General features: G+C 39.2%; 1 protein-coding gene across 1 annotated transcript in view; it reads left to right on the top strand.

Moving 5' to 3' along the window:
- The window catches only part of Spn (protein phosphatase 1 regulatory subunit spinophilin), a 41,537-nt gene that overhangs the window by 16,645 nt on the left and 3,535 nt on the right, over positions 1 to 21,357 (top strand). Inside the window, exons 4-21 of the mRNA XM_090107862.1 lie at positions 195 to 418; positions 974 to 1,170; positions 1,834 to 1,854; positions 2,569 to 2,694; positions 3,430 to 3,637; positions 3,894 to 3,982; positions 4,367 to 4,545; positions 5,111 to 5,247; positions 5,488 to 5,639; positions 5,880 to 6,006; positions 6,528 to 6,683; positions 15,225 to 15,380; positions 16,363 to 16,474; positions 16,614 to 16,878; positions 17,254 to 17,461; positions 19,581 to 19,673; positions 19,794 to 19,884; positions 20,685 to 20,939. Coding sequence (XP_089963988.1) covers positions 195 to 418; positions 974 to 1,170; positions 1,834 to 1,854; positions 2,569 to 2,694; positions 3,430 to 3,637; positions 3,894 to 3,982; positions 4,367 to 4,545; positions 5,111 to 5,247; positions 5,488 to 5,639; positions 5,880 to 6,006; positions 6,528 to 6,683; positions 15,225 to 15,380; positions 16,363 to 16,474; positions 16,614 to 16,878; positions 17,254 to 17,461; positions 19,581 to 19,673; positions 19,794 to 19,884; positions 20,685 to 20,939 — 2,796 coding nt within the window. The remainder of the gene's footprint in view (positions 1 to 194; positions 419 to 973; positions 1,171 to 1,833; positions 1,855 to 2,568; positions 2,695 to 3,429; positions 3,638 to 3,893; positions 3,983 to 4,366; positions 4,546 to 5,110; positions 5,248 to 5,487; positions 5,640 to 5,879; positions 6,007 to 6,527; positions 6,684 to 15,224; positions 15,381 to 16,362; positions 16,475 to 16,613; positions 16,879 to 17,253; positions 17,462 to 19,580; positions 19,674 to 19,793; positions 19,885 to 20,684; positions 20,940 to 21,357) is intronic.

Below are 21,357 nucleotides of genomic sequence, written 5' to 3'. Positions count from 1 at the left end.
ACTGTAGCAAATTTTTAGCGATCGCTTTTTACGTTAAATGAATCGTCGAATAATGAATGAAACACATGTTAACATGATTTGTTTGTATTTATATTATTAATAGTGCTGATAGAATATTAGCTATCCAACTTTCTTGTTATTTTGCTAACATTAGTGGCATGTAAGTTACAGACTCTAAAATTGGCATATTCCAGTAGGCGGCGGTCGCAAATTATCAGAGGCGGATGAGGTCACGGGTCGGACCCGCTCCCGCACGCCCAGCGTGTCGGACGAGGGCGGGTTCAACGAGCCCTCCCCAGAGGTGGTGGCCAGGCTGCGACCCGCTGAGTACAGGGAACCACCGCCGCCTCTCACCCGCGATATACGCGATGCGGAACGCGCGAGATCCGACCCGGATACGCTGTCGGTTTTACAGCAGGTCAGTAGCAACGGAATGTATGTGTGGGTGGTTATTGAATAGGGTGGTGAGAAATATAGTAACTTATGATCGTTCGAATGTGTGTATGAAAAGAAGATTGGCGGAGATCTTTTTGGGTTAGGTACTCTCTTAAATAATTAATTATACTTTATCTAAGTATGTATGTGTATATTGAATTTAATAATGTACCTAGCTATTGAATATGTAGGGATATTATGTTAAAGAGCATTGTGTATGAGGCTTAGTAAGTTCATCATAAGCCGATTAATTGTTTCTTTGCTAGGATTATAAACCACTTTACCCATATTAGAACTGTACATGGTCAACTAAGCTGCAAGGGCTTCGTTTAGTTGCTTATAATAAAACATGATTTTTTAATTATCCCTTACCTATATGCTATGGGTTAAAGAATGTCATAATATTTGTAAATACATATTTCTATTGTAAAGCCCTTAAACTCTGTCTACCTAGTTTCGTGACTTTTCTGACACATAATAACTTTTGTATAGAATGCCCGAAACTATGCTTGTATCTCACCCTACCCTTTATTTCTAGGATTCGGGCGTAGTAGTGAGCGAAGCGAGCCAAGGCTCCATAGAGGTGCTCGACAAATCGACCACCAGCCAATGGAGCGTGTCGGAGGACAACCCGGCGGAGGCGCGCGGCGACGCGGCGGACAGCTACGACGACGCGGACGCCAAGCAGCCGGACAGCATGACGCCGGACGAGGCCGAGATACTCTTGAGCTCCAGGTGCGACTCACATACCGAACATAAATGAGATAAATGAATTAAACTAAATTAATAGTTATCATGCTTTTACAGCCGTAATATGCCGGTTTTGCGCAGTTAAGGCGATATGAATGATGTTTATGTGTTACAGTTTTGAACACTGATTAACTCGTTTTTCTTTGTAACCTTTTTTGTTTACAGCAAGAGATAATCAGTACGATTTATTGTTTACATTAATAACTAAGTGTTGGTAATAATCGCACGACGGCTGACCGACTCTTAAGCCTTATAATGTTCAATGGTATAATATGTTTAATACATGAGAGTTAATGATTTTTTGCAATTATGATACACCGCGATTTACTGCTTTATAGTTATGTAATAAACTTTTTATTCTATTGTCTTTTAATGTTGCTTTACTGTTTCTATGAGACTTATTATATACGCTACTTTCTTTCTCGTTCAATACTTTCTTGTGTTGATGTAGCTAGGAAATGTTATTATATTGTAATAATATTATTTTTGTTGCACGCTATTTCTTTATTTACAATCTATTATACATGTAAGTATACTATTTGCGAATCATAAGTTCTACTGCCAGCTTCATACATGAATTAAACGTCGTATTTTTATCATTTGCATGCTGCCTGCACAACGCTTCATTCTTGCCCGATCACATTGCAGTATTCTGGAGAAAAAACTTAGGTAAGCTTGGTTAGTTCTCGTCAACTGTTACTTTCATGTATGTGCCATTTTGTAGACGTGTAATTTCTACTTATTCTAATGTTGCTTTGATTGCGGACATTATTTCTTTGTATGTCTTGCGATTTGTGTTTTTGATTTCGCAACAATGTAATTATTTTGGAATTAAACAGGTATTCGTGATTTTATATGGTTGTTCTCAGTATGAAAGAAAGTTTACATAATTAAGACTGCAGTATCAATTGGCCCTAATTTAGTGTAATTTAGGCAGTGTTCTAAATCATAAATATTATTAATTCGTTTTTAAGATTAAATACAAACAATATTTAAGGCGATAATAATGTTTAATTCTATTCTTCTTCAATAGGTAGGCTTAAGATAAGATATTTTTATGTTTTTCTATTAATTATTGATATACAGAATACATCTGATATTGAAGAAAAAAACATATTTTCACGTACTTGCATAAATAATAAAATTATTAGCTAAGAATTATGAACTATACCGAGTGAAACGTTAAGATCGATCAGTACCTATGGGAAAGCCTAAAAGCATAATACACATCGAAGTTCTATTATTATTCGATTTACGTGACATGATAACTGAAATCATATATTTTCTATATAGTTTCAGGTTTCCTATGCAGACCGGTCTGTATAGTATGATTTTGACAAATAATAACATTTACTATATAATGAATGTTCTATCACGATAAAGGCAAGAAGCTCTGCTGTCGGACGAGCAGGCGCAAGAGATAGTGGCGATGCTGTCGCCGCACGCGTTGCCGCACGACAACGGCGTCTCGCTCAACGACAGCTACCAGTCTGTGCTCTCGTACGAGAGGTGATTGTGCATTCATATAAACTATTTTATACTATGCTTGAAATGTTAAATGTTAATGTAAAATACCTAGTAATAATCGCTTTTTTCCTTGATTGTATTTTATGTGACACAGAAGCGTGTAAAACGCAAAATCATTGAGAATATTAGTAAAAGAACTTATAAACATATCTCAAACTTTGTTTTTGTGTTATACTTTTTCATACATTAGTTTAAAATATTATGAGCTTTATTGTTAAAGATCGTAAATAACAGATATGATCACAGATATCATAGTCAAAATGTTACAAAGTTTATACGCGTATCTAATATCTAATATATATTATAAAGGCGAAAGTTTGTAAGGATGTATGGATGTATGGATGTTTGTTACTCTTTCACGTAAAAACTACTGAACCGATTACAATGAAATTTAGCACACATATAGAGGATAACTTGGATTAACACATAGGATAGTTTTTATCCCAGAAATCCCACGGGAACGGGAACTATGCGGGTTTTCCTTTGCAAACGCGGGCGAAGCCGCGGGCGGAAATCTAGTATTAACATATACCATATCTGTAAGTTTTCAATTCAATAAAACCAATTGTCGTTATGTGTTAAATATTTGTATACAAGGTACGATGGGATTGTCATCGTCCTTTAGGACAAAAATCCCTTAATAAAAAAAAGATTTAAAAAAAAACCAATTGTCACATCCCATCCGACGATAATATAAAATTATCATTGTCCCACCAGTATGCAGTCAGTGGACGAGAGCTACGAGTTCGTCTCGCTGGAGGCGGACACGGGCGCGGGCGGGGACCGAGCGCGTGACGTCACACGCGAGCCCCCCGCGCCGCCCGAACCGGAGGGCGTGTTCGAGTCCTACCCGCCGAGAGCGTTACGGGAACTCGCGGAAGAGAACGGCATACATTACTTTGAAGATGGACACTTTTATACGGAAGTGAGTGGATAGATGAATAGTGCGTTTGTGAATGTGTTTCGTTGATTTGGGTGGCTACAGGATTACAAGTAAAAGAGTCGATTAATCCCATCTCCAATAGTGCTAATTAAGCTCAAGTGTCTAAATTTAACACAAACATGAATTAAACAAATAATTTATAAATGCAGTTCTGTAACTGTTTTACATATGTATTACAATCTAAATTACATAAAAAATACTCGCTTATAATCACTACAACAATTTTTTTAAATTGCAGGTTGCCGGTCTACCTCCTATAGAAGAGGATGATGATGACGATTATTACCCACCAGTATTTGTTAAGAAAAGTAGTAAAGTTAAATTCAGGTATGTCACTTTATATTTGCCCATTTTAGATACTCATAGGCTTTTTTAACATTGTGTGATAATTTGCAATAAGAACGGATTAGTTCTTAACTATTTTCCAAATCGAACACATTTTTTGCACGATATAATATTAATGATTCCGAAAATAAAATGTTGTGTGGTTTTATGAAACCACGGTAAAAGTGAAACTTAGGCACAAAATTATCGTATTTGTACGATAATTATCGTACGGTTCGACCGTCACGCGACATGCGCTACACAGACCAAAAAGTTTGAGATGTAATAAAAGTTTCACTTTAAAAAAGACATTTGAGAAAAAATCTTTATCAACTCTACATTTGTACTAGAATGAGATTTCACTTCGGTCCTATTTTATATTTCCAGTACGGATCCAATGCGCGTGTTCTCAACCCACTCTGTGCGCGAGTACGACCGCCGCAACGAGGACGTGGACCCGGTGGCCGCGTCCGCTGAGTACGAGCTGGAGAAGAGAGTGGAGAAGATGCACGTGTTCCCCGTCGACCTGGTCAAGGGCGCTGACGGGCTCGGACTGTCCATTATCGGTGTGTTTGATAACTTTATTGCTGTAACTAGATTTCCGCCCGCGGCTTCGCCCGCGTTTTCAAAGGAAAACCCGCATATTTCCCGTTCCCGTGGGATTTCCGGGATAAAACCTATCCTATGTGTTAATCCAAGTTACCGTCTATATGTGTGCTAAATTTCATTGTAATCGGTTCTGTAGTTTTTACGTGAAAGAGTAACAAACATCCATACATCCATACATCCATACTTACAAACTTTCGCCTTTATAATAGTAGTAGGATTTGCAACGTTGCGAACATCGAATACAACTGTAAAGTATAGGGTTTATACCCAATAATCAGTTCAATTGTTTCTTGAAGCTGTGAAAAAATCATACTTCTAAGCCACTACAACCGTTTATGCTGTAAATGCCAAGGAATCAAAACCTACGAAGCAATGTCTTATAGCACAGATAAAGGAAAATTTGAGAAAAGTATAAATTTAATATTACAATAATATTAAAAAAAAAACAGGTTTGTGCGGAAACCTCAGTGCATGAGTCCGACTCGCACTTGGCCAGTTTTACAAACAAGATAATTTGTTCAGGTATGGGTGTTGGCGCCGACGCGGGCTTAGAGAAACTGGGCATATTTGTGAAGACGATCACTGAGAGCGGAGCCGCCGCGCGGGACGGACGTATACAAGTTAACGATCAGATCATTGAGGTCGATGGGAAGAGTTTGGTAAGTTTATTATTCATAAATTATTATAAAATAGTCGAGTATAAATTTTGAAAGACTAATTTTATACGATTTATACACTACAAGACAGCACAATAAAGCATGGTTACGTTAATATTGGATAAAAATACATACAGTAGAAACTTGATAGTAACTACTAGAACTTAATATAATAAAATGTATGTTATAAATCATTTAACAAAAACGTTTATAATTTTAAGAACAAATTACTTTTTTTCATAGGTCGGTGTCACACAAGCTTACGCGGCATCCGTACTGAGAAACACGTCCGGTCCGGTTAAATTTCTCATCGGTAGAGAGAAAGATCCTGAGAATAGCGAAGTGGCGCATCTTATACGACAGTCGTTGGCCGCTGATAAAGAAAGAGAAGAAAGGTAAACAAATTGCACCACTTAAAAATATTTATTGGTTGTTTGTGGTTTACGATCGAGATGTTTACGTGATAACGTCTTATTGGTGGCAGCGCTCGAGATGAGACGGGAGATCGGTCCGTCTCTCTCTCGTTATACCTGCGATCGCGCTCGTGAGGTTTTGGTGTGACTCAAGTTTCTGAACATGTCACCCGACTAAAATGATTTTATAAACGTTATCACGTTAAAAATAAATAATTATAGGGCATCTCGAGAACGTCAGCGGCGACAACAAGTGGAGGAAGAGGATTCGCAGCAGGCGGCCGCTGAGACAGCTGCGGCGGCTGTGCGTCATCCGGACATTTTGCAACTAAAGGCGCTAGTCAATGAGGTTAGTGTTTTATTGACGGTATAGTGTATTTTTCTTGGTAATATAAGGTGTTTTTATTTGCAATTTGTGATTAATAAATAAAAAATTACTGGACCGACTTTGAAAATTCTAAACTCTATTTATTCCTATGGAAGATTGTATTTTACACATTCTTGTTTCTTAAATTTTTTGATCACATTAAAAATTAATGAAATTTCTAATCTGGACCCTACGGTTATCAATTATAAGTGGACCTAATTTTTAAAGGAGATATTAAAAACTGCGTTCACATTTTTCCAATCTTAAATAAAATAATAAAAAAAGCCTTTATTTCTCAAAATCACAATGGTTTCTTACATGCTAAAAGTATGGTTAAATGTGAGGGTTAAATGAACTTAATTATTATATTACAAACTATAACTAAAATTAAAAAATAATGAGCTATACATAAGTGATGACTTATAAATTATGTAATATGTAGCTTGAGAACCCCTTTAAGTAAGGGTTTTCCAATCTTAATTAACTATAAATGTATTCAATAGCTGGTGGGCATGGAAGCGGGTGGTGGTAGCGGCGCAGAGATAACAACGCGCATGCGCGAGTGGTGGGCGCAGCGAGCGCCGCCCGATGATGCGCTGAGGGACTCGTTAGCGCGCGCCACGCACGCGGCCAGACGCGCTACGGACAAGTATGAAAAGGTGATGACCACATGTTGATGTTTAATTTTTTTAATAATATCATAGACTAATATATTCAAGAAGACTTACAATCGCCATAGTAAAAAACGTAACTCGTTTCTCAGTTCCCAATTTTGTCGATAGATGTCACTCACAGTAGCATTTGGCATTTTTATAAGCTTTTTTATACGTTTAAGAACTAGATGTCGCCTTAGAGCATTAAGTCGGTTTAATGAAGCTAAGAGATGTCGCTACAAAAAAAATCAATGTGCCAAATAGTATCTTGACGTAAAATATAATACGCAAAAAACGTAAACTATAACGTAAAATATAATACGTAAAATATAATACGCAAAAAAATATTTTTATTTAAATGTTATTTTTTGCTCTGAATCGCGCAAGCGAAATGTTTTCGCTACAGAGCATATATACAACTTTCCGCCATCAATAATCGGGGCCTTTACGGCCGGCCGGTCGAGTAGACTAGTCTCTCCCTTTTTCGATTGAGGAAATCCACCTCCCTACCTCCAAATCATTTTGTTTTAGTTTTAAAGATTTAATAAGCGTAAAATAATACTTTCTTCATTTTTGTATTTTGAGTAAACGTAACACTAATAACGGTTAGTTTGACCAGAGGCGACTCGTGACAAAATTGTATGGGTGTTTAATTAAGTATTGAACTAAAGTCTAAAACAAAGAAAATACAGTAGCGTAGTAAATTCATTACAAAAAAAAAGCACCACAATAAGGGTGCTATTACAGATTTTTAACAAAAAACGCTATTTTACGGTACAATTTTAACTCAAAGCATGTTCGCTGTTCGAGAGTGACTTCGTGACCACCATGGACTTAGATCATTAAGTAATCGATAACACTCGCAGGTGTTTCCCCTTTTGTCGAGGTATAAGATTATTCGAATCGAAAAATCTTATGCTTTCATAAAAACTACTTGCGTAATCGATTACAAACACTCTGCGTTTTCCTAGGCTAAAACATCGAAAGGACGTCTGCGAGTGCTCCGCTAAAAATGCCGTTTTGCACTGTCAAGCCTTGCAGAAGCAATTCAAACATGTCGAATATTAAAAAAGATGGAATAACCTTTCATTTGTGTATATTTTTTTAACGTACATTTCTAATTTAATGCAATTTCTAATAATCGTCGATGTATCGTTTAGCGATATGATCAAGACAAATAATCGAGTCGTTTACTCGATCATTGATGTGGCCCCACGAGACTATCATGGAAAGAAAATATACAAATTTAATCTTTATGAACTAAGAGATAAAGTTGAATTTAAAACGCGATAAACCGCATTCCTTACGAGTCTATCTTTTAGCCCCTTGACCACCGAGCGGCCCGATCGGACCACGGCCCACGACACAATAGATTTTCTATTGTGTCTGTGATTCCGGGGGCTGAGGCATTAAAGAAATACAAATTTAATCTTTATGATCTAAGTTATAAAGTTGAATTTAGAACGCGATATTGAACCGCACTCCCCACGAGACAACTTGGAATGAAATACAAATTTAATCTTTATGAACTTAGAGATAGAGTTGAATTTAAAAACTCGTCGCTTAAAAGGTCATAAATTTTTACGACTTTCGTGACACAAATTATTTTTGTGAATGTGTGATTGTGTTTCAATAGTGTGAGTTACCTTCCCCGCACCAAAATCAGCAGAAAGTTTAGTTAGAACATTTGCCAGCGTACTCCATCCATTACTTAATGATCTAAGACCATGGACCACGTTGCTATGAACTGTTTTTGTCAAAGAATTACTCGAACAATTAGAGCATAAATTTCAACGTAAGATGTATAGGTGCCCGTAGCTGTATTGATGAGTCTCGTACTTAAAAACCGATAGATGCTGGTTCAAATCATTGCCGTACATCTTTTTTTTTTTCCTTTCCCGTATTTTATGGTCATATAAATAATACTGTTTACAAGGGAATAATTAAGAAGAAAAAAGATATAGACATTTTTTTTAACAGAAAATAAAGAATTTAAATAATATATATTACTAGCGGTCCGCCCCGGCTTCGCCCGTGGTACATATTTACGTTTTCTCTACATAAAAACCATCCTCGTGCTTCAAGGAATATAATAAAAAAAGAATTATCGAAATCGGTTCAGCCGTTCTCGAGTTATGCGCTTACCAACACATTTTGCGATTCATTTTTATATATAAGACTAGCAGTCCGCCCCGGCTTCGCCCGTGGTACATATTCACGTTTTCTCTACATAAGAACCATCCTCGAACTTCAAGTAATATTATAAAAAAAGAATTAACGAAATCGGTTAATCCGTTCTCAAGTTATGTGCTTACCAACACATTTTGGGATTCATTTTTATATTATAAAGATATACACTACTCTGATCACTATGTCGAATGTTTGTAGTGGGCACGTAGTGGGTGTCGAAATCTTATTAAAGGTACTCTCTTCCTTAAGATGCTCCACAATCCTATATAAGTTACTCTATGATGCTCCACCACCGCGTTGCTATGAACTGTATTTATCAAAGAAATACTCGAACAATTAGAGCATAAAGGAGAATGACCACGGGTGGTATCGGTAAAATTTTAGTTGTGCCACGTATTCGTGATATTGTTAATTCCTATTTGTATTTATAATGATCATATTTTTTTTTTTTTTTTTTTTTTTTTGATGTCACAAATCTGCAATCAGTCAAACAACTATAAGCAGGTCGGTTGAGTTTATTTGGACGATTGGACGAAGGTAAGGCCAGTGCCTTAGTTCGTCTTAATTAGGAAGCACATCAGCTCTCTTCAGTCTGTGTATACTTTTAGGCTGTAAAAGTATGTGTGATAATGGGTTTGGGTGTGATGTCAAACGATCTCTGTATTTAGCTGTATAGCGTTTTGCTTCATCAGTGACTGTGGGCATTTCCAGATATTCGTGGATTTCTGAATTGCGGGCGTACCATGGAGCAGCTGATATCGATCTTAGAATATTGTTCTGTGTTCTTTGAAGGCAGTTTATATTGGATTTGCTGGCCGATGACCACAACTGAATACCGTAAGTCCAAATCGGTTTAATCACCGAGCAGTAAACTCTCAGTTTATTGCTCAGGGATAGGGTCGATTGCCTCCCAAGAAGCCAAAGTAAGTTTCTGAATCGAAAATTTACTTCATTTCGCTTATTTTTTATGTGTTCCCTCCATGTCATCCTTCTGTCCAGATAGAACCCCAGGTATTTGACACAGGTTGATTGTGGTAAGGTGTTGTTACCTAATTTGGGCGCTGAGCAGTTCCCGCGTCGCAAGGTGAACGTTATGTGATGAGATTTTGGGACGCTAGCTTTAATACGCCACTTGTTAAGCCACTCATTTGTGTAATCGAGTTGAACTTGTAGTAAATTAGTCGCCTCCTCTGGGTTGGTGTTACAGGCGAGGAATGCTGCATCATCAGCATATGTTGCTACTGTTACATTAGGCAGCTGGGGAAGGTCGCTAGTAAATATGTTATATAATGTAGGACCAAGAACCGATCCTTGGGGTACTCCGGCATAGCAGCTATGTAGAGCAGATCTGGCATCTCCATATTTTACTCTAAACATTCTTTCACTGAGGTATGAGGCTAGTAAAGGATAGAAAGTATGCGGAATACTTTTTTTTATTTTGTATAGTAACCCTTTATGCCAGACTCGATCGAAAGCTTGTTGGATGTCTAGGAAAACAGCCGAACAATATTCTTTTTTCTCTAGACAGTGTCGCACAGTGTGGTAGACTCTATGTACTTGTTCTATGGTCGAGTGTTTCCTTCGAAAACCGAACTGGTGGTCAGGTATGACTTGGTCAGAATCTATAAATGGGCGTAACCGAGTGAGAGTAATCTTTTCCCATAATTTACTTAAGATCGGAGTTAGGCTAATCGGACGATGAGATGAGGCATCGTTGACTGGCTTTCCGGGTTTGTGTATCATAACTACTTCTGATATTTTCCAGATTGTAGGTACATGAGATGTTCTGAATATTGCATTAAAAAGAGATGTCAAAAAGACGATGCACTTTCTAGGAAGCTCTTTGATTACCTTTGGAGTAATCATGTCAAACCCAGGAGCCTTCTTTGAGTCCAAGTCGGCGATTTCTTTCAGTAGTTCCCGTGGAGAAGTCGGTTTTATTGGTAAAGATAATTGTAGATCTTGATTTAGAACACGATCTATTTCAGGGTCTTCAGGGTTTACTGCTTCATTAGGCTTAAACACTTCAGTGAGATAATTAGCGAAGGTCTCAGCTTTTTCTGCGTCTGTTCGAGCCCATGTGTTCCCGTTCCTAATTGGAGGAGAACACTGTTGGGGCTGAGGTAAGTTCTTGGTGGCCTGCCAGAGGGAGTGTATTCCATGAGCATTAGGTGACATTTTCTCTAGTCTTTGTTTGACGGAATCATTTGCAGTTACATGAAGGAGGTTTTTAAGATCCTTAATAGCTTTGTTTAGGAGTTTCTTATCTTCGCTATTACGGGAAAGCTGCCAAACTCTACGAAGGCGACGCTTTTCACTTATTTTTTCGCGTAATTCAAGTGGAATCAAAGTATTGCCATGTGACTCTTTCAATATAGGAGTGCTTATCCACGCTGCCACTTGAATCAAGTTTGTTATGTATAGAGATGCATTTTCTACGTCTTCAGCAGTTTTAAGTGGAAGCTTGAGAATAATATTGTCCTCTAGATGTTTTCGGAAGCAGTTCCAGTCTGTTTTTACATTGGTTAAATACGAGCTCTGGGTATCTCGGAATAAAGCAGTCGAACCCACAGTCAACAGTACTGGTGTGTGATCAGAAGATCCATCTAGGCTTGTCTCGATATGAGTATTCTGTTGACATATACCTTTTGTTATAAAGAAGTCCAGAAGATCGGGTGTTTTATTGATATCAGTGGGCCAGTATGTGGGTTCTCCAGTTGACATAGTGAGCAAATGGTTGGCCTCGACACTATTTTTCAATTCCCTGCCTCGGGGAGTTATCAGTCTCGATCCCCAGTACGAGTGCTTCGCGTTCCAGTCACCGCCAGCTATAAAGCGTTTTCCCAATCCTTTGAAGAATTGAGTAAACAAATTCTCTTTAACAATATGACGGGGAGGACAGTATACGGCTGAGAGATTTAGTGGTCCAATTTGGTCATTTATCTGTATGGTTGTAGCTTGCACATAGTTGGTTTCATACGGTCTGAGTAGGCAATGCTTTATATTATCCCTAATTACTATTGCAGTTCCAGCATGTGCTCCGTAATGTAATGTAATGTAATGTAATGATCATATGTATCAATATTAAGTCTTAATGATACCGGATAAATTGAAATAATAGTAAAAGTTATTCTTTTGAAACATGTATGACCACGTATGGAATCGGTAAAATACTAGTTGTGTCACGTGTTCGTGATATTGTTAATTCCTATTTGTATTTATAATGATCATATTTATCACTATTAAGTCGTAATTATACCGAATAAATAGAAATAAAAGTAAAAGTTTCGGTTTTGACACATATATCTCTCTTGCAAGCGTCCTGCGTCATATGTCATAGTTGAATGAATGTGTTCGACGCATTGTTCGACGTTATTTATTTTGAATTATAATGTTTATTACGATTTACTTTTCACATTTGTCTTGTAAATTAAAATATTACCTATGTAATAAATGTAAAACTTAACGTTCATCGTTAGTATAAACTCGATAAAGTATTTTTTTGAAGCGTTGAATAAAACTATTGTTTTATTTTTATTGTCGTGAACTGCGGCTTATTTACATAAAAACTTTAATAGTTTCTAAAAGTACTAACATCAAGCTTTAAATTGAGCTATATTTCATCTTGACATAATAAGTTTGATTGCGATACCAAGTGCCATAGTCACTTGGGCAATCTCCTTTCAATGTAAGACGTATAAGTGCCTGTAGCTGTGTTGACTGAGTCTCGTACTTTAAAATCGATAGATGCTGGTTCAAATCATCGCTGTTCATCCACATTTTTTTTTCTTTTCCCGTATTTTATGGTCATATAAATAATACTGTTTACAAGAGAATACTTAAGAAGAAAAAAGATATAGACATTTTTTTTAACAGAAAATAAAGAATATATATTATATATGTCACGGCTAAAGGTAGGTGAGAACATAAACTTAAGATTAGCCGGCTAAACTTAGGTTTATTTTCGACGAGGTGTTAATGTTAGTTTGTTCTATCTTTAGCCGGCTAAACTTAAGTGTAACCGCAGGCCCGTGGCTAAAAATGTCGGGGTGGGTAGATTTGGTTAGCGCCGGGCCGGTGGAGGGCTTGAGGGGCCCGCACAGTGCCAGAAAACACTCGCCCTGTTCCTTACATGTATTATAGTAACCAAATCTACCCACCCCGACTCAGGGCAGAAAGCTGGTGGCTAGGTTAGGTTAGGTTAGAACTCTTAAGACCCGCACGAGCCGAGCGAGCGCAGCGAGCGTGCTGCGGCAGCAGCCGGCGAAGTGCCAGAAAACACTCGCCCTGTTCCTTACATGTATTATAGTAACCAAATCTACCCACCCCGACATTTTTAGCCACGGGCCTGCGGTTACACTTAAGTTTAGCCGGCTAAAGATAGAACAAACTAACATTAACACCTCGTCGAAAATAAACCTAAGTTTAGCCGGCTAATCTTAAGTTTATGTTCTCACCTACCTTTAGCCGTAACATATACACTACTCTGATCACTATGTTGAATGTTTGTAGTGGGTGTCGAAATCTTATTAAAGGTACTCACTTCCTTAAGATGCTCCACCACCGCGTTGCTATGAACTGTATTTATCAAAGAAATACTCGAACAATTAGAGCATAAATTTCAATGTAAGACGTATAATAGACCGGGAGATACTGACACAAAATTTCGAGTCATTTGTAACAAGGATGGCGGTTCTACAGGGGTCTTAGTACGCAATGACAAAAAGAAAAATGATGGTGTGAACGCTGGTACCGGTGTCTTAGTCGCGTGGGCGTTTGTCGAACTCGTCGGTAAAATAGCGAAAGTCAAACGATTTGTAACACAAAAATTTTAGAATTTACCGATAGCCCATAAAAAAGTAGTAGGCGGTAGTGTCATGCCATACTTTTCCGGTGTGACTTACAGCCCGCCATACCGACGCGAATGTGTTGATTTAAATAAAACAATCATTCAACCATTTGTACCAGGCTAACTTTTGCACAGGTAACTATCGTCGTGCAGCCATTTACGAAAATCGCCATGCCATACTTTTCGGACGATTCCAAATGGTCGCCATACCGCCGAAAATCTGCAAAAAAATTTTATTTCGCCAAACTTTTTGTACCAGTATTGCATTTGGATTTTTGGAGAGTATTTGATAAAATGTGACCATTATTATATTTGCCATACTTCTAGTAGGGGGAAAAAGTGCTGTTATACTTGAAAACTTAATTTATTATTAATTTATATAAGTGAGGATTTCCAACACTTAGATCTTTGAAATTTTGTATTTATATTTGTTGATCCTCAAACTTACAGGAAAAATAAGTGCCATACTGTTACAAATCGTTTGACTTTCGCTATTTTCCGACGAGTTCGACTAACGCCCACGCGACTAAGCCGCCGGTACCAGCGTTAACGCCATCGTTTTTCTTTTTGTCATTGCGTACTAAGACCCCTGTAGAACCGCCATCCTGTTACAAATGACTCGAAATTTTGTGTCAGTATCTCCCGGTCTATAAGTGCCTGTAGCTGTGTTGTAATTATATTATATACACTACTCTGATCACTATGTCGAATGTTTGTAGTGGGTGTCGAAATCGTAATAGAGGTACTCACTTCCTTAGATGCTCCCTAAAAACTAAAATAATAATTCAAAAACACCGGAGTTTTTAAAACAACGCCCTCTAGATGTAATAATTGAAAATCGATAGTTTGCTGTTTCCTTAGTTCTAAAATTGGTCACTAGGTGGCGCTTTTAAAACTGCAAATTAAATAATAAGCTCAAATGAGAGCGCCATCTAGCAATAAGCTGAAATTACGGGGTACGATCTCTAGTATGACAATCATCAGTCCTCTTTAGATTCTATTAGTCCATGATAATATCAAAATATGCAAAGAAATTTTAGAATGACTATATTAAAAAAAAACACATTTATGGTATAGCGCCCGGCAAAATTCTTGGTCAAAAAGTAGCGTGGTGGGGGAAGTTTGCGCATCAAGTTTTAGTACATTTCTATATGCGAAAGCTTCCCCCACCTCGATACTTTTTGGCCAAGAAGTTTACCGGGCGCTAAATTTTGCTATAATGCTGATTCCAATATATTATTATTTATTACATATAGGAATAAAATATTTAATAATATTGAAAGAAGGAATAGCTTATCATCTTTGTAAAAACGAATGCTACTAATTATAATTATCAACTCAGAAAATGTTATTTTCAATAAATTTTCTCGATGATTTTCTTTGTTTTTTAAAATACCGATTTATAATCTTGTTTGCATTAAAAAGATACTGATATCACATTTCAATTATGTAAATTTAATATTAATAAGATTTCCAAGTATATGCAATAATTTGTAACACGTGTACAGGCCCGTCGTGCGCTCCGCGAGTGGCGTCGCACACGGTCCATGGTGCGCGCGCGCGAGGAGTGGTGGAGCAACACCCTACGCGACGCGCATCGCGAGTACGCGGCCGCCCTATCGGCGCTGCACGAGCGTGTCGCGCGCCTTGAGGTGCTGCTGCTGGTTGGTATACACGGGGAAGGGGTTTTAAGGCTTTGTCAGATAGGACGCGTATTTTAGCGCTGCGTAGTAGCGCTGCAGCGTCCTGTTTTAACGTCGCGCGAGGCTTCGTCAAACAGAACGCTTTAGCGCGCGTTAGGACACAGCAATTGATATTATTAAAGCTGCATGTTGTTTACATAATTATTACTTACGAACAAAACAAGGTACAGCGATATTAACTCCGGAATCGGAAGAATTTTTTACTTACCAGTTTCATTAATTTCCTCTCCGATTTTGCCTTCATTGATATATCTTTATAGTTTATATGAACTATCCTTCGTATTATATAAGCATGGATATTTTCTAACCAATTCTATCAAATTTTCGGTCATTATGCAGTATTTTATTATTATTTTACGCCTATTAACTCCGACGCTAAAGTAAAATTTGTAAAAAAATACAACACCCGACGTTAAAGCGTCCTAACGCCGCGACAGAACGTTGCGTACTGCTAGCGCCGGCGCTCTGTTTGACGGTATTCTACGATGGTAGTAGAACACATCTTAGCGTCATATCGCGGCGTCAACTTAACGCTCTGACGCGCGCTAAGTACGCGTCCTGTCTGACAAAGCCTTAATGTGAAACAGAGCGCTAACCTGACGCCGCGCTATGACCACGTGATATATGTACTAAGCCTTAACATGCACACTTAGTACGCATGACAAACTACCATATAAGTGCATTAAACGGAGTACCATGATGAGAAAATTAAAATTTCGCAATATGCTTTTTGTATACAGGTGGAATTTTGTAATATGAAGCAAAAGTACTCTTAATACTGTAGTTAGAAAATTTTACTCAACGAAATCATTACTTTATTTTTAAAAAAATGGAAACTGCTTGAAATTTTTTCTAAAATATCGCCATACCCAGATAACAAACACACTAAAATCTGTTAAAATTGCACATTATTCATCGTAATAACCTTAATTTCTGTGAACAGGAGACGCAAAAGAAGGCTGGTCTCCCAGTGATGTTGCCGCACGAGCCCTCTGCACGACGAGAAACACCGCCATTACCTAGGAAACCGGATCCAGATCCACTGCTTATAAATGGTGATTAATTTTATTAAAATAATACAATAACCTTACATACGTTTCAACATTACATGTACATAATATTAAACAATACAATAGAATTGATTGGGCTTTCTGTGTTCTCTGTTTCATCTAAAAAAAATAATATTTTTCACAGATCCATGGAGTTCAGACAGCGATCTATCTGATTTATCACCTATAGAGGATGAGTACGCGAAAGTGGATAAATCAGAGAAAAGGCAGCGAGAGCCTCCCGATCTCGGCGATGTGACTGTAACTACAGCGAGCGAGGTGAAGCCCGTGAACGTGCCTGTGACGTCAGCGCCGGTGACGTCACCGCCCGTCGCACACCCGCCCGTGCCTGTGACGTCACACGCGCCTGTGACAAGCACACCGAACAATGCTGCACTAACGGATACAATGTAAGTTATACTTTTTATGGAGTTATTAATAATGTGTTAATGATAACTCTGTGACATGACTGACGTCACAATTTATTTTTGTTTATGTTTTTGAAGTAGTTTAATATTGAAAATTCTGAAGTGCATGATGCATAAAAATAATCTTATGATATGAAGGAAGAAGAGTCTCTAAAATAAATTATTTTTCTTGCTGTTGTTAAAATCATGGTATTAATTAATTGTATTGACCATTGTTATGAGTGATATCTTTGTATATAATAATGTGTTCAACAAGGCTTCCTCCCGTACTTAGTAAAGTATTTTATAATGTTGGGTTTAATATTCGACAGCAAGGATACCTATTTACCGTCCTATATGTTTTATCTAACATTGCAGGAGCAGCGGTGGCGGCGGTGGCAGCGTGTCCTCTGAAGGCGGTCCGTCCGGCGCCGGGCTGTCCCGCGAGCTGGACGCGGCCGTGCCGCGCTCGTCGCTGCTGGACACGTCGGCGCACCGCGCGCGCACGGACCTGGCGCGGCACCGCCACCACGCGCCGCACTCGCACGCCTCGCACTCGCCGCACTCGCTCAGCAACGCGAGCTCGGTGAGTGACACATGTACACCGGCCTGTCCCGCGAGCTGGACGCGGCCGTGCCGCGCTCGTCGCTGCTGGACACGTCGGCGCACCGCGCGCGCACGGACCTGGCGCGGCACCGCCACCACGCGCCGCACTCGCACGCCTCGCACTCGCCGCACTCGCTCAGCAACGCGAGCTCGGTGAGTGACACATGTACACCGGGCTGTCCCGCGAGCTGGACGCGGCCGTGCCGCGCTCGTCGCTGCTGGACACGTCGGCGCACCGCGCGCGCACGGACCTGGCGCGGCACCGCCACCACGCGCCGCACTCGCACGCCTCGCACTCGCCGCACTCGCTCAGCAACGCGAGCTCGGTGAGTGACACATGTACACCGGGCTGTCCCGCGAGCTGGACGCGGCCGTGCCGCGCTCGTCGCTGCTGGACACGTCGGCGCACCGCGCGCGCACGGACCTGGCGCGGCACCGCCACCACGCGCCGCACTCGCACGCCTCGCACTCGCCGCACTCGCTCAGCAACGCGAGCTCGGTGAGTGACACATGTACACCGGGCTGTCCCGCGAGCTGGACGCGGCCGTGCCGCGCTCGTCGCTGCTGGACACGTCGGCGCACCGCGCGCGCACGGACCTGGCGCGGCACCGCCACCACGCGCCGCACTCGCACGCCTCGCACTCGCCGCACTCGCTCAGCAACGCGAGCTCGGTGAGTGACACATGTACACCGGGCTGTCCCGCGAGCTGGACGCGGCCGTGCCGCGCTCGTCGCTGCTGGACACGTCGGCGCACCGCGCGCGCACGGACCTGGCGCGGCACCGCCACCACGCGCCGCACTCGCACGCCTCGCACTCGCCGCACTCGCTCAGCAACGCGAGCTCGGTGAGTGCACACCGGCGTTATTTGTGACTACATTTAACCTTAAGAGCCCCTTGTCCCGAAAGTTTAGGCATTTTAGGCACTTAGACGGCTCGCGCCCGCGTTGCGCAGGAGCCGGCGCGACATGAACTCCGGTGACCTATGAAGGCGGGCGAGCACGCCACAGTATAAATAAATCAGTAGTTTGATTTTATTAGCTATCCGAGGAATGTTGTTGATAAATAAATTATATACTTATCCTATACTATATTAAACGAGCAATATTTGCATATTATTTAAATTTTTGTTTGTATATATACAGTGTGGATGTTATCGATGGGCCCTGGAGGGAAAGTACTAGAAATACTGGAGATAGACAATTTTGCTGAACAACATTCCTTTATTTTTAAAAAGAAATAGAACTGCGTTCAAAGATTTTTGAAAATATATAAATATGCAAATATTGCTCGTTTAATAGTATAGGATAAGTAGTTAATTTATTTATCAACAATATTCTAATAAAATTAAACTACTTATTTATTTATACTGTGGTGTGTTCGCCTTTGTAGGCGCCGCTCTAATCCGCGAGCGTCGATTACAACGTGGTCGCGAGCAAAACTAGCACAGGTCCTCCCTCGATGAAGTCCGGCTGGACTCTGGCGGCACTGGCGCGGTGCGCGCGAGTCGCATTTTACGTATATAGAAAAAAAAGTGCTAAATTATAAATTTATCCAATTGGTTATTTCGATAATATTATTAATGTTAAACCTGATTAGTAAATGAAATGTAAAATTTTCATAAAAATAGCGTTCCCCTAATTCTCATAAAACTGAAAATGCTTTCAAAATCGATGTTACTTCTGATTTTGATCGAGTTAAATGTTTAATATTGTGTTTTTATCCAAAAAAGTCACTAGATCAAACGTTTAACTGTACTATATATTTTTTTAGGATTTTAAATATGATGATTTCTCGGAAAACAACACGATTTAGAAACATAAATTTGGGAAAAGGGGCCCTTAATACACGCAATTTTGCAACGTGTTGTATTTTAGAATTGGTACTTAAAGATGGTTAGGAGAGTTCACGCCATCACTATCTACTAAGTTAAAAAGTACTACAAAATTATCTTACAAAGAAGTAAACTGCATAGTAATTTACCTTAAATTTTATGACACAAATAAAGAGAAAAAAGACGGCGTACGGGAACTTCAAATTAAAAAAAAATCACGGTAAAGTTTAATTTTAATACTCACAAATGTGTAATTATTTATTACAGTATGATGGACTTGATGACTCGTACAATGATTCGGCGGATGAATCCTTAAGCGAATCAACTTCTGGTGCACCACCACACGCTTCTCAAATGTCGGTAAGTTAATTAATTATACTTACAATATGCGCGAAGGTAAACATAATACCATGTATTTAATTGTATTGTAACATTCTTGAAAAAATGTTGTGTTCATATATTTTTTTCCTATATTTATAGCGCGAAACACGACAAAGTTGCGGCAGTTCAGTTGGCTCCGTTGCGGACGACGCTCTGTATTCGCGGGATCCGAGACACCATCCGTTATCTGGTAACATTGCTTGTTAGACGAAAATATATTAATAATCTGTGGCAAAATGTCGCTTTTGCTCGATACTCGCTTAAAAGTTTGCAAATTAAACTAATTTTTAAGCCAGTACTATAAAAAATACACCTAAATATAAAATAAAAACAATGAAATAAAGATAATTTGAAATAATTATTTCTGTCAATTACGGTTTTATTCTGCAAACTTACTAGCGAGTGATAGTGTAATTGTCTCTGCTTCTGTATATCCAAAAACTGCTTTCAAGTGATTGATCTAATTTCTGTCGCGATCAATTGTGAATTCATAAGTTACACATTATTTTCCAATCTAATTTCATATTCTCATATTATAATATTTAGATTTGTGCAGTATATATTAGGATTCGGAGTGCTTTTATGAACACATCTTTTACGTATTTATAACTTTTGCAATTTAATGTGATTTTAACAATTGTTGTGAACAACTAACAAAATGCACTTTAAAGTATTTATATCCATATATAAATATCACAATAATTATATGCAGCATTATGTTTTGTACAAAAAGCATAACATAACATATTTTTATAAAACTCTATCGCACATTACTGACAACCTGTTTTTGACATTATTTTCTGATAAAGTAGAATTATTCATTATCATTAGGCAGTTGCATTCTGTTGCATATTGTTGCTAAATAATAAATTTGTCCAATTAGGTTATTTCGATAATATTATTAATATTAAGTGGGGTATACAAGTTAAGCTAGTGCATGCACATTACATAAGAATTAGGAGGAGGTTAGTAAATACGTAGAACCGTTAGGACCGGCCGCGTCACTCGCAGAGCAGCTCAAGCAAGTGCTGGCGGAGCGCGAGCGGCGGCTGGCGGGCTCCTCGCCCAACCCGCCGCACGCGTCACACGCGACACATGCGTCACACGCGTCACACGCGACACACGCGTCACACGCGTCACACGTGCCAACCACGGCGCCACACTCGGCCCATCCGGACCCGGTACAGCTAACCAACGAGCTGGTGGATGAAATACGGCAGGCGGTCAGCGAGGCGAACGCGAGAGGTATATGAATATAGTGTGGTAGTTTACGAATTGGAATGTTTAGGGTAGCCATGGTTTTTGAAGTATTTTTATACTGAAAGTTTTATTCAGGTTAGGGCCAATTTTTGTATTAATTTGATTTTTTAACATAATTTAATAATGGCATTCAAATGCTTTATACATTTTTAAAGAATAGAAAAAATTCGATCACGAGGCGGGACTCGAACCCGCATCCTTTCGCGCCAAACCATTTCATCATTCAATTATTTGTGTTTATAATGTTATAGATTTTTTTCAGGGAAAATACAATATATTTATTTCTATCGATACATTATATCGTTGTGCAGTCATAATTTTTTGTGCTTATTTTTGTTTTTGTGTTAATAAAGCAAAGCAAATTGTGTTAACGCTTTGAATTTGTTCGCTTTTATTTTGGGAG

Source organism: Colias eurytheme, chromosome 12 (genome assembly GCF_061535395.1).
Source record: "Colias eurytheme isolate Ceu_HAF_F1 chromosome 12, ilColEury1 Martin Lab GWU primary, whole genome shotgun sequence".
Lineage (NCBI taxonomy): Eukaryota > Metazoa > Arthropoda > Insecta > Lepidoptera > Pieridae > Colias > Colias eurytheme.
Note: the sequence above shows the minus strand (reverse complement) of the source record. Positions and strands in the feature narration are given on the sequence as shown.